This window comes from Erinaceus europaeus, chromosome 8 (genome assembly GCF_950295315.1).
Source record: "Erinaceus europaeus chromosome 8, mEriEur2.1, whole genome shotgun sequence".
Lineage (NCBI taxonomy): Eukaryota > Metazoa > Chordata > Mammalia > Eulipotyphla > Erinaceidae > Erinaceus > Erinaceus europaeus.
The window spans coordinates 4750445-4764539 of NC_080169.1; the positions used below are offsets into that span (position 1 = coordinate 4750445).

The window sequence follows — 14095 nt, forward strand, 5'->3', positions numbered from 1 at the left end:
ACTCGGGTGAGACCTTTCATTTCATAGTATACTCTAAGTCCATCCCAGGTGGTTCACTTCCTAACAAAGTCCCAAAACCTAGATATAGACCAGGTTCCAGGAGATAGAGCATATGTTCACACGGATCCATAAACTAGGGCAAATATATACCTGAAAGCAGAAGCACACTAGAGTTTGCAGTGAGTACCCCCCAACACTTCATCTCCACTATTCCAACCTTTGGGTCCATGATTCTTCAACAATTTGTTTGACTTTGTATGTTAAGTCTCTTTTCAGCCCCCAGGTTCCAGATGCCATCAGGATGCCGGCCAGGCTTCCCTGGACTGAAGACCCCACCAATGTGTCCTGGAGCTCCACTTTCCCAGAGACCCACCCTACTAGGCAAAGAGAGAGGCAGACTGGGAGTATGGACCGACCAGTCAACGCCCATGTTCAGCGGGGAAGCAATTACAGAAGCCAGACCTTCCACCTTCTGTAACCCACAAGACCCTGGGTCCATGCTCCCAGAGGGATAGAGAATGGGAAAGCTAGTGGGGAGGGGACGGGATATAGAGATTGGGTGGCGGGAACTGTGTGGAGTTGTAACCCCCCATCCTATGATTTTGTTAATGTCTCCTTTCTTAAAGAAAAAAAGAAACAGAAGGGGAAGACAGAAAGGGGGAGAGAAAGATAGAACTGCTTCACCGCTTGTGAAATGATCCTGCTGCAGGTGGGGAACCGGGGGCTCAAACCGGGATCCTTACGCCAGTTCTTGTGATTTACGCCACCTGCACTTAACCTACAATGTGCTACCACCCGACTCCTGCTTTTTCAGTATTTTTAATCTGAAAGTACTCATGAGATTTCTTTCTTTCTTTACTAATATCACATCACAGGAACAGTTTTTTACTTGTACTTCAAGTAAACCCTTTGGATTTACTTAATGCTCTATATAACTATTCCAGTCTTTATTATTCCTGCCACTCTCACAAATACCTTTGTACGTCTTTCAAAAATATAAAACTAAAGAAACGTGAACTCAACAGAAATTAAATTGCCAATTCTACATGCAATCCAGAAAGTTAAACATTCTAATTATCACTGCTCTATTTTGTAGTTACAATTACCAAGTTCTCACACTACTAACATTAAAGTATTTACGATTAATCCCCACAAGAGCTTCTATTTAATAAATGAGAAACAATCCCTGAATTCTATCAAGATGATTGTATAGAAACTATGTAAATAACTGCTGAGCCAAATCTAAGCTAACTATAACAATATGTAAACAGGCTACATATATACATATATATGTGCATATATATATAATACATGTACATGTGTGTATATATACTCAAAATTACCCTATTTATGAAGAGTCTTATACTAAAAAAAAAACAAAAAAAAAAAACCCATAATAGAAACTGTCCTGAGATTCCCAAACAGACATGATGGGCCTAGACCTCAAATAAATCCCTCTTTCCATTGTTACTGGCCATCTCTATAAGGAACAAAACAGACCCCTTTGTGGACCCCCATAGGACCTTGCCCTCAACTTGGATCAACAACAGTAGAGAATGTTCCATCCTCCGAAGGGAGGCTGGACAACATACTCTATGCTCCACCTGAGGAAGATGGGTCCTGATATTGGGGCAGCTTGGACTGTTCCTACTCATGACCACAGAATGTGAGCTCAGATCTGCAGGGATGCAGAGGTCACATAGGCTCCTAAGCTAATTATGGGCCCCAGATCACATCAAATCAATGGAGTTTACAGTCAAAAATATTTATACCCCTTTCCCATACTTGGGAGCTGCTCTCTTCCATGATCCATCTTTCTGGTCCTTTTTCCAGCCATAACATCATCTCCCCAGACAATAACTTGGATGCACCTGCATATCAGGTTTCAGGATCAGGGGGGAAATAAAGAAAAAGAAAAAAAACTAGTATAGCCACAGGCCCTTTGGAATATAACTAAAATATGCCTACTAGCTATCTACAAAATGGGAGGATCCCCCAACTCTTCATCTGCACTATTCCAGCCTTTAGGTTCATGATTGTTCAACAATTTGTTTGGCTTTATATGTTAACTCTCTTTGCAGCCACCAGGTTCCAGATGCTAGCATGATGCCGACCAGACTTCCCTGGAGAGACAACCCCACCAATGTGTCCTGGAGCTCCGATTCCCCAGAGCCCCACCCTACTAGGCAAAGAGAGAGACAGGCTGGGAGTATGGATCCACCTGTCAACACCCATGTTCAGTGGGGAAGCAATTACAGAAGCCAGACCTTCCACCTTCTGCATCCCACAATGACCCTGGGTTAAAGAATAGGAAAGCTGTCAGGGGAGGGGATGGGATATGGAGTTCTGGTGGTGGGAATTGTGTGGAGTTGTACCCCTCTTATCCTATGGTTTTTGTCAATGTTTCTTTTTTATAAATAAAAAAAATTAAATAAAAGAACATCAGTCTGGGGCCAGGTGGTTAAGTGCACAGTGGGTTAAGTGCACAGGGCGTGAAGTGGAAGGACCAGAGCAAGGATCCCAGATCAAGCCCCTAGCTCCCCACCTGCATCGGGGTAGCTTCACAAGCGGTGAAGCAGGTCTGCAGGTGTCTATCTTTCTCTCCCCGTCTTCCCCTCCTCTCTCGATTTCTCTGTCCTATCCAATAACGAAGACATCAATTACAACAATAACAACAACCACAACAACGATTAAAAAAACAACAGCAAGGGCAACAAAAGGGAAAAACAGCCTCCAGGAGCAGTGGATTCGAGGTGCAGGCACCAAGCCCCAGCAATAATAACCTGAGGCAAAAAAAGGAGTATCGGTCTTACAATTTTCCACCTTAGTATGAAAATTCTCAAAAATACACAAAGTGAAAAAAATAAAATGGACACTCAGAAATCTTTTTCCAGTACTTCGAAGTATCCAGGCTCAAAAACCAGCAATATTATACTAATCTTATTTAGTCTATCCCTCAGTTCCTTAGGTTATCCCACATACTCCTTTTCACCTATAAAAATCGTAATATATTTGTGAGCTTTTTCTTTTCAAATAACCACATTCAACAAAATAATTCCTTATATGTAATATCTAGTAAAGCTCAAAATTTTACCCACTTGTTCAAAAATATCTTCAGACATAATTTGCCTGAATTAATCCAAACAAGGCTCACACAAAAGACTGGGTTATTGTCTCCTAACCTTTTAACCATTTCACCTTTGCCCGTACCGTTTATTTATTTATTTATTTTGAACAAATCAGGCTACAGCCTGAAGCTCGCTGGCTAGATCCTGCCGGCACCATGAGGCATGCCCACCGTCACTGCAGCACCATGAGGCATGCCCACCATCACTGCCTGGAGTGCTGAGGTCTGGCAGGCCCATCAGATGTAGGTCTTCGTTTGACAGGAGAACTGCAGTAGTGCTGTGTGCTTTCTTTTGCACAGCGTCCCTGCCAGCACAGTGAGCTAGTCGGCCTGCTCTGTGAAGACTCATCAGTGCGTTCAAAAGTTGTTATCCTTTATAAAGTTCCCCACCAATTCATTCTCCTAACTTTTAATTATCTAGATCCAACTTCCCAGACCCCATTATCTCATTAGGGGATGAATACTATACTACGTTCTAAATCTACAGCTAATTCCTCCAGTTTATTATCTGTAATTCTTCTAAAAGAACTCCACCTGCTTACTGTGTAAGACAGCAAAGATGCTCGATTCACCCATTTCCTTTAGCAGCTTTCAGAGTGAGTGGCCAACTAGCAGAAAGTGACCAGTGAGTTTTGGTGTAAGTATCGTGACTTCTGAAATTCTGTTCTAATGATACTGCTGCTGTATTTTAGGACAGACCCTCACATTGTGCCATCTCTAGGCAGTTCCTTCAAGCTGGTTCCCGTGCCACTTTGACAATACTTCTGTGGTCTCTAATGGCATCTTTACTCTCAAACACAAAGTCCCCCGGGCTCTTCTCCCATATCCTCCCTCTCCCCAACCCAGACCTGGAACCAGCCATTACTGTAATGCTGATTATAATACTTACAATCCTGATAATACTATCAGGAGCCTTCTTTCCTTTTAATGGGAAGCTCTTTCTAAAGACCAAAATCTAGGATTTAAGAGTCATCCTTTTTATTACTGAGGTACTGCTGACTTACAAGACCATATATTTTAGGTGTACAAGTCTAATTGTCACAGCACTGAATATTCTTCTGAGAAAAGCTAGAAAGTATGTTCATTTTTAAGAAAGAAACTTAAATTCTGAGTTGATAAGCATATTTTCCATTTAAATAGTAGTTTTACTTTACACCCTGAAAAATCTTGCTTGCTAATGACATCAATACTGCCAAAAGCAAGTATTATATGCTTTATCCTATATTTTATATCTCAAAATAATAATAACTATATTGGATAAACTTTAAAGTTTCTTGAGCTAGGGAGATAGCACAATACTTATGAAAGAAGACTTTTGGGGGCTGGGTGGTGGCACACCTGGTTGAGTGCACATGTTACAATGCTCAAGGACCCAGGTTCAAGCCTCCAGTCCCCACCTGCAGGGGGAAAGCTTCACAAGTGGTGAAGCAGGGCTGCAGGGGTCTCTCTGTCTCTTATCCTCTCTGTCCCTCCCTTCCCTCTCGATTTCTGTCTCTATCCAATAAATAAATAAATAAATAAAATAAAAACATTTTTTTAAAAGGAGACTTTTATGCCTGAGATACCAAAGGGTCCAGGTTCAATACCTAACACCACCAGTAAGTCGTGCTGAGAAGTGCTCTGGTGAAAATAATTAAGGTTTCTTTTTTTTTTTCTGTCCTTAGATAAATCCCCACTAAGTACTATAGTCAAAATATTATGCTTTCAAATATTTCCTATTATCACTATGCCACCATGCTCACACTGTTAAATTCTTTTAAAGATTATTTGTTAATAATTACTATGTACTTGTTCTTTACTTCTGTAGTTTTTTTTTTATTTTATTTATTTATTTATTTATTCCCCCTTTTGTTGCCCTTGTTGTTTTATTGTTGTAGTTATTATCGATGTCATTGTTGTTGGATAGGACAGAGAGAAATGGAGAGAGGAGGGGAAGACAGAGAAGAGGAGAGAAAGACAGACACCTGCAGACCTGCTTCACTGCCTGTGAAGCGACTCCCCTGCAGGTGGGGAGCCGGGGGCTCAAACCTGGATCCTTTTGCCAGTCCTTGAGTTTGGCGCCACCTGTGCTTAACCCGCTGCGCTACCGCCCGACTCCCACTTCTGTAGTTTTTAACTATACTCAATTCCTTTTAGCAACATAACAAATCTGAACACACAATTTTCCTTTTTTAGATTTTTTTTTTGTTGCTACCAGGGTTATCAATGAGAATAGGTGCCCACTCCCAGCAACCATCTTCTCTATCTTTTTTTTTCCTTCTTTCTATTTTATTTGATAGGATAGAGAAATTGAGGGGAAGGGGAGGTAGAGAAGGAAAGATGAAAGACAGACACCTGCAGACCTGCTTCACTGCAGGTAGGATGTGGGGGCTCCAAGCCAGGTCTTTGCACATGGTGACACGTGCGTCACTGCCCCTTCTTGCTTTTCTCACCTTTTCTTAATCAAGATTAAGAAACTTTCCTTGCTTTTTCATACCTTGCCCCCACATTTACTGCACACTAGAAACGATTCCCTGGCAGTATAAAGATATCCTTCCCATTCTTCCTGGCAATCCACAATATTTCACTATATAGAAGTGTGGTGCATTGCACCAAAGTAAAATACTCTGGGGTGGGTATTCAGATCCTGGAACAAGATCTCAGAGGAGGGCCTAGAGGGGGTTGAATTGTTATGTGGAAAACTGGGAAATGTTACACATGCACCACTTTTTGCCCACTGTAACCATTAATCCCCAATAAAGAAAAAAAGGCTGATCGTCTACTTGTAGATACTTGACTGTCTACAGGCTTGCGTTATTCTGCAGTGTCCTTCCTCCCAACTCTTCTACTTATTTCTCTATTCCTCCACAGTGTCTTGCAATATGGAGATTCCCTAGAGATCCTGATAAAAAAAGCAAGCTTGATGAAGTGGTAAGGTAAAAACTAAAGTGGAATGAATTCAAGAGGAATGTACAGAGAGAGTGGAGATGTACAATCTAGAGCTGTAAAGGCAGGGTGTGTAAAAGCATGCTTATGCAAAGTGTCGCTCATGCTTGAAGCTCCAAAGTCCCAGAATTAACCCCCACACTCCCACACACACACCACTATCATAAACCAGAGCTGAGCAGTGCTCTGGGGGAAAAAAAGTGGGAGGTATTTTGCTTTAAAAACAAGGGAAGATTTATCAATAGATCACTATAGATAAGGAGGTGGCTCAGTGTTTGCACACAGGCCTCACACGCGGGTCTTCAAGTGTTTGAAGCACAGTGATAGTAATGCATATGGTGATGAAATAGTGTTCTGATCTCTCAAAGAAAGTTTAGTTTTTGTTTTGCCTTCAAGAAATGGAGCAATGGCTAGAAAAGTCAAAAGTGTCTTATTTTATTTTGACACAACAGTGAGAGACCCTCATAAATAAAGAAGAGCAGAGCTCCCAGGTTAAATCCATGGCACCACCTTAAGACAGAGATGAGCACTGCTCTCGAAGAAAGGAAAAGTAAAAAAGAAAAAAATAATAATAAAGCAAATATTATAGCAGAGGTAAATAAAATAAGTCTCAGATAGCACTCATGCAGAACTTAATTCTTAACTTTCACACTGAATTTAATACCCTTTGACCAAAAAAGCTTTTTTTCTAATTCATTCCAACTATGTTGCTAGGTAACATGAAACTTTTAAATGTGCACACTAACATTTTATGACAAGAGTCATACATAACAAGTAGTCTTACAAATGAACAATTATCAGGGACTGGCGGTGGTGCACCCAGTTAAGCACACATAGAACGAAGCGCAAGGACAGGCGCCAGGATCCTGATTTTGAGCCCCCAGCTCCCCACCTGCAGGGGGGTCACTTCACAAGCAGTGAAGCAGGTGTCTGCGTCTGCAGATGTCTCTATCTCTCTAGCTCCCCCTTCCCTCTCAGTTTCTCTCTGTCCTATCCAATAAAAACGAAAAAATGGCCTGCCAGGAGCAGTGGATTCGTAGTGCCGGCACCAAGTCCCAGAGATAAGCCTGGAGGTGAAAAAAAATTAACAATTATCTACATGTATGGACCATAACCCTTTTGAATCAACATTGAGCCACTCAATGCTAAATGAAACTCCAACAGAGTTTAATTCCACAAGGCAGTCTCTAATCATGACTTACAAGGCTGAACGATCACTCAGTGGGTAGAAGGCCTGCCCTGGTTTCATGCCCAGCACCACTACCCCATGGACAGGACCAAAGGGAGCACCATGAACAGTGGGACAGTGCTCTCCTCTCCCTCCTGTCATCTAAGTAGAGGAGGAGGAGAAAATGGGCCACACAGGCCACTCACCAACACCAAACATTTGTGGGAACTAAGTTCATAAAAAATGAGAACTTTATGCCTGTCTGCATAAACACGGCGGCTACTTTACTCCCTATCCAGAAGAACCTTCTCCTTCAAAGCCTATCAGGATCTATAATCTTACCTAGTACTAGATTACTAAGTACATTACATAGTCATATATGTATTTAGAATCATGAATGGAACATTACCTCCGATAGTTTCGTGTTTTTTTAAAAAAGTATTCTCTTAGGGGCCAGGCTGGGTGGCGGTGCACCTGGTTGAGCACACATATTACAACGCACAAGGACCTGGGTTCAAGCCCACGGTCCCCACCAGCCCTTTAGGAGTGGTGAAGCAGAGCTGCGGGTGTCTCTCTTTCTCCCTCTATTCTCTAGCACCCCTTACTTCTTGATGTCTGGCTGTCTCTATACAAAAAAGATAATTTTTAAAAGTTTAATAAAGTATCCTCTTGTCTACTTAAAATTCTTAAAAACTCTTTAAAAAAGAAAGTCTTTGTGAACCTTTCTTTTTTTTTGTAGAGACACTAAAGACAGAGGGGGGGAATCAGGTGGTAGCGTAGCAGGTTAAGCGCACGTGGCACGCAAAGCACAGGGACCAACGTAAGGATCCCAGTTCGAGCCCCCTGCTCCCCACCTGCAGGGGAGTCGCTTCACAGGTGGTGAAGCAGGTCTGCAAGGTGTCTGTCTTTCTCTCCCTCTCCCTGTCTTCCTTCCTCTCTCCATTTCTCTCTATCCTATCCAACAATGAACGACATCAACAATAATAATAACCACAACAAGGCTACAACAACAAGAGCAACAAAAGAGGGGAAAAAGGGCCTCCAGGAGCGGTGGATTCGTGGTACAGGCACTGAGCCCCTGGAGGCAAAAAAAAAAAGTTACACAATTTAACCAGAATTCCATTAGCAGCACATAAACATGTGGTCTATCCTTGTAACAATCCTAGAAGAACTTTAAATCTTCATTTTATCTCAGCAGTTTGAGAACAGTATTGACCAGAATCATCAACTTTTCCACTTGTGACTGGAGAACATCTGCTTCTGCAAGACACTGGAGGCCTTTTCTGCTTCCAAACCAGCCTTCTCCACCAGGCAGATGCACATGGAGTCAGTCATAAGAAATTTACATGGGCTGAGGGGACAGCACAGAGATTTACACAACAGACTTTCATGCCTGACACTCCTGGCACCATTATAAGCCAGAGATGAGCAGAGTTCTGAGACACTTAAACACACAAATAGGGAGTCGGGCGGTAGAGCAGCGGGTTAAGCACACATGGCGCAAAGCGCAAGGACCGGCATAAGGATCCCAGTTTGAGCCCCCGGCTCCCCACTTGCAGGGGGGTCACTTCACAGGCGGTGAAGCAGGTCTGCAGGTGTCTCTCTCTCCCCCTCTCTGTCTTCCCCAGCTCTCTCCATTTCTCTCTGTCCTATCCAACAACATCAATAACAATAATTACAACAATAAAACAACATGGGCAACAAAGCGGAATAAATATTAGAAAAAAACAAACATAAAAATAATGACAGTGGGGGTCGATAGCATAATGGTGATGCAAAGAGATTCTCATGCCTGAGGCTCCGAAGTCCAGGTTCAATCCCCAGCACCACCATATGCCAGAGCTCAGCAGTGTTCTGGTTAAAAAAAAAATTTTTAAGTCTGTTTTACACACCAGTGGTAAATCAATAAAACTGGATTAAAAATAGGTTTCTGGGAGCTGGGTGGTAGCACAGTGGTTTAAGAACACAGACTGGGTAGGGATCCTGGTTGGAAGCCCCGGCTCCCCACCTACGGTGGTGAAGCAGGTTGCAGGTGTCTATCTTTCTCTCCTGCTCTCTGCCTTCCTGTCCTGATTTCTCTGTCCTATTCAACAACAATGACAGCAATAACAATAACAACAGCAACAACGATAAACAAAGGCAAAAAAATTCATAGTGCAGGCACCAAGCCCCAGCAATAACTCTGGAAGCAAAATTAATTAATTAATTAATTAATAAGTTTAAATTTTTTTTTTTAAAGAATGGTTTTCTTCAATGTTAGAAACAAAGGAAGAGTTTCAGAAAGTCCTAACTTGTCTCACGTCCAAGTGCAAAGCCCTTTGGGTTCAGTTTTGGAAGTATCACAGCTCTGCGATCAACAGAGCCATACTTTCAAATCTGACGAATCTGAAAAGCTCTTTTTCGCTTTGAAAATGTGGAAAGCTAATCACATCCAACAGGAAATCTTGTAAAGCAGATCATTAATCTTTGTGTAAATTTTGACACTGAAAGCTCTGAATAAAATAGCACTCCACTATTTAGTTTCAAACACTTAAAATACCTCAGAACTTTGGTGGTGTTACACACACTGTGATCTTACACTGATCATTTTAACTCTGATAACTTTAACACTGAAAGATCTGAATAAAATAGTACTCCACTATTTTGGTTTTTTTTTTAAAAACAAATTTTTATATTTATTTACTTTTTTTCCCTTTTGTTGACCTTGTTTTTTATCGTTGTTGTTGTTACTGCTGTCATTGTTGTTGGATAGGACAGAGAGAAATGGAGAGAGGAGGGGGAGACAGAGAGGGGGAGAGAAAGACAGACACCTGCAGACCTGCTTCACTACCTGTGAAGCGACTCCCCTGCAGGTGGGGAGCCGGGGGCTCAAACTGGGATCCTTACGCCGGTCCTTGTGCTTTGTGCCACTTGCGCTTAACCTGCTGCGCCACCGCCTGACTCCCAGCACTCCACTATTTTGTTCAAACACTTAAAATACCTGAACTTTGGTGATAGGTGTGGTGTTACATACACTGTAGTCTTACAATCTGATAACCTTTAATCACAATTTTAAAAAATAAAATTAAAAATAAAATACCTGGTTTTCTTTCCCCCGCTAAAAAATATCTGTATCACAAAGTGCTACCCAACACAACGGACGCCAAGTGTAACCTGTATTTCTAACGTCCTGTCTTGTAGTCCCGTCTTACTCTACTGTTATCCAAGATTCCCAAATGCCTACTAACCTCAGCACTGCAAGAGTGACAGGGTCCTGCTTCCTGCTTAACATGCTGATGAACGCAGACAAGGCGCCTCCTTTACTTCTGTGTATGAAGCAGGTGCTTCATAAGACCTAGAAAAGCGTAGCTGCCTTCCAACAGATTCTTGTAGTGCCTTGAATGTGTCGACTAGTGAAAATCCCTCCCGCCCTGGAATCCAAGTCCTTTCCTGAGTTAAACAAGGTCTAGGAGGCGTCTCAGCACCACCTCCTCAGGAACGAGCCCTGTTTCCAAGGGGGAACGTGAAGGCAGCCCTTCCATCGGCACCATATGACACTACCCTTTCCACGTTCAGCCAAGACTTAATTCTCAATTTTTATGTTTTTATTTTTCTTTATTGGGGGATGAATGGTTTACAGTCAACAGTTTGGGAAGACGGACGGTAGCGCAGGGGGTTAAGCGCACGTTCCGCAAAGCACAAGGACCGGGCATGAGGATCCTGGTTCGAGCCCCCGGCTCCCCAGGGCGGTGGGGAGGTCTGCAGGTGTCTGTCTTTCTCTCCCCCTCTCTCCATTCCTCTGTCCTATCCAACAACAGCAACAATAACAGCAAGGGGCAACAAAATGGGAAAAATGGCCTCCAAGAGCAGTGGATTCCTGGTGTAAGCACTGAGCCTCAGCAAAAACAAACAAATAAAACCCGACAGCGTGTACGTGCATAACATTTCCACATAACAATACACCCCCCCCACATGTCCTCCTCTGCCATCATTACGTAGTTTTAAATTTGACTCTGGGCAGAAATGGAGCTTTACTTATGACATCTGCATTATTCAAATGATAATCGTAAGGGAAAAACATGCTACTTTGCTTTCTGAACATGGCCATAAGAAAAGAGGCATAAAATGACGTATGGGGGCCGGGTGATGGCCCACCGGTTGACCACACGTGTTACAATGCTCAAGAACCCAGGTTCGAGGCCCCAGTTCCCACCTGCAGAGGGAAAGTTTCATGAGTGGTGAAGCCGGGCCGCAGGTGTGTCTGTCTCTCTCCCTCTCTATAACCCCCTTCCCTCTTGATTTCTGGCTGCTACTATCCAATAAATAAAGATCATTAAGAAAAACATTGTTTTAAAGATGCATCAAATGGTCGGAGTGGAGATTCTCTCTCTCTCTCTCTCTCTCTCTCGCAATTATCTTTATTTATTGGACAGACACAGCCAGAAATCGAAAGGGTAGAGGGAGAAAGAGAGACACCTGCAGCCCTTTTTCACCACTCGCAAAGCTTCACCCTGCAGGTGGGGAACTGGGGCTCAAACCCAGGTAGGTCCCTGCGCCCTGTAACACCTGCGCTCAACCAGGTGCGCCACCGCCCGGCCCCAGGAATTCTCTTCTAAATGAGTGAAATGTCTGTGTCCTCTAAGAATTAAAAAAAAAAAAACAAAACTAGGTAGGAAGAAGCAAAAAAAAAAAAGTGTATCTACAACTTTTTAACTCTTTGCTTCGTACACAAATATATACACGAGTCTTTCAAGTATAAATTGCATATGGGCCACATAGTTCTTTCCAAAGAGGGGGGCAAAAAAAAAGGGGGGTCGAGTGTAAAAAGGGGGAGGAGGAGGGGGGTAGCAGCAGCATTCAGAGCATGCAAACAGGCTCCATCCTCAGCACCCCTGGAAGCTGCTGCTGGGCGAGCCAGGGAAAAAAAAAAAAAAAAGAGAGAGAGAGAGAAAAAAAAAAAAAAAAAGTCCAACAGAACTTGAGTCTAATCGCTAACAACAGCTTGAACACGGGCGGTCGCCTTTTTCCCTTCGAGAATGCACGCCGCGCCCCTAGTAGGCGGAGGGCTTTGGGGTGCAAAGAAAACCAGCATCTATTATTATTATTATTATTATTATTATTATTATTATTACTATCAACAGCAGCAGCAGCATTGTCGCCCGTCAATTCCTGCCCCCTGGAAACCGCTGCAGACAAACTCCTGCGGGAGAACTCAGCCGCACCCCGCGGGCCCCGGCGGGGCGGAGAGGAAGGGGGCGCCCGCCGCCCGCCGCCCGCCGCCCCGCCGCCCGGCTGCACTTACCGGTCGGCTCGGGTACACGGCGGACAGGTGCGACTTGAGCCTCCCCACCGTCCAGTTCAAGCAGCAGCTAACGGTCTGGTCTCGGTACTTCTGGTTCGGAGCCTTAATGACGAGGGTCACGGGCATGTCCACCCCGCTGGGCTCCATGGCGACCCCCGACTCGGGCGGAGCTCCAGCGGCAGCCGCAGCGGCCGAGCCCGCGGGACCGGAAGTGGCGGCGGCGGCGGCGGCGGCGACCGGAAGCACCGGGCGGGGGGCTCAGCGCTCCGCCCCGGGCTCGCCCCGCAGCTCCGCGGCGCGTCCGGAGGAGGCCATGGCCGGGAGCCGGGTCGTGGGTGCGGCTCTTCCCCGCCGGGCCCCCGACTGCACAGGGAGGCGGGGGGCAGGGAGAGAGAGAGAGAGGAGGCGCTGCGGGCACGGCCGGGGGGGGGGGGGGGGGCGGGGGCGCAACCGCACGGCCCCCGCCCCGCCGCGACACCCTCCGCCGGCTGAAACGCAACAAGGCGCCTACGCTGCGCTGCGGCCCGGGGCGGGGATACCTGAGAGGAGGCCGCCGCCGCCCCGGAGCCGCCCGCGGCCCCCTTCCGGCTCCCCCACGGCGGCCCCGGCTCTCGCGCGGCGGCGCGAGACGAGGCGGCAGAAGGTCGCGCCCCGACCTCCACCTGACCCTTGACCCTGGCGGGCAGGAGGGCGGGGCCTGCGGCCGCCCGCGCGCAACTTCTGGGGTTTTCCTCGGAGCCGGAAGTCCCCGGGCGGAAGTGCGTCAGGCGCTGGCCCCTCCCGGGACTCCGGGTCTGGAGTTCCCAGGCTTCCCGCGGCCGCCGCCGGGCTGGGTCTCCGCGCCCCCGGCGTTGCACCTGCAGGAGCGGCAGCCGTTACTACCTCATGCAAGGACGTGGGCTTAGTGCGCGGCCCGCACCTGCACGAGGGGAGCTTCACAAGCGGTGGGACCGTGTTTGTTTTTTTTTACGTATTTTATTTATCCTTCTTCTTCTTCTTCTAGCGTTTGCCCTTCTTCCGTAGCCAGTCCACAGCGTCAGGTTGAAAGCTGTCAGGAGCTGCTTGTTGCTGGCTTGGAAAGTGACTGGGATCCATGTGGATTCAGTCGGCTAGCAAGGATCGTCAGTTTCCCCAAGGAATGGGCACTCACTTTATTGTTGCATAGAAACAGAGACGCCTGCAGCCCTGCTTCGCCATTCATGAAGCTTTACCCCTATAGGTGGGGACCAGGGGCTTGAACCTGGGTCCTTGTGCACTGTGATGTGTGCACTTAGCCAGGCCAGTAGTGATCTTTGAAAACTCAAGTCTGCCTTTATTTTCCGTGGTCACCACCCCACCCCACCCCCAGCACTGTTCAGCGCTGGTTTATGGTGGTGCAGGGGACTGAACCTGGGACTTCGGAGCCTCAGGCATGACCGTCTCTTTGCATAACCATTAGGCTGTCTACACCCAAGCCTTGGCTAACCATTCCGAGCCTCGTTGTGCTTATCTGAATGAGGACGGCAACGACTAACTGTACTGAGGAGTAAATGAGCCCCGACCCAGGAGGGAAAGAGAGAGAGAGGCTGGGAGTATGGATCCACCTGCCAACACC

At 45.8% G+C, this 14095-nt stretch overlaps 1 protein-coding gene across 5 annotated transcripts in view; it reads right to left on the reverse strand.

Annotated features, from left to right (window-relative positions):
• Window positions 1–13118, reverse strand: part of HERPUD2 (HERPUD family member 2) — a 32984-nt gene extending 19866 nt beyond the window's left edge. For 3 of the 5 annotated variants that reach the window (XM_016188280.2, XM_016188281.2, XM_007523386.3), the window contains exon 1: window positions 12502–13117. In XM_016188280.2, coding sequence (XP_016043766.1) covers window positions 12502–12648 — 147 coding nt within the window. In that variant the 5' untranslated portion in view covers window positions 12649–13117. Of the gene's footprint in view, window positions 1–12501 lie in introns of all 5 variants that reach the window. The other 2 variants (XM_016188283.2, XM_016188282.2) reach the window with 1 other exon arrangement.
• Between the last annotated feature and the right edge of the window lie 977 nt (window positions 13119–14095).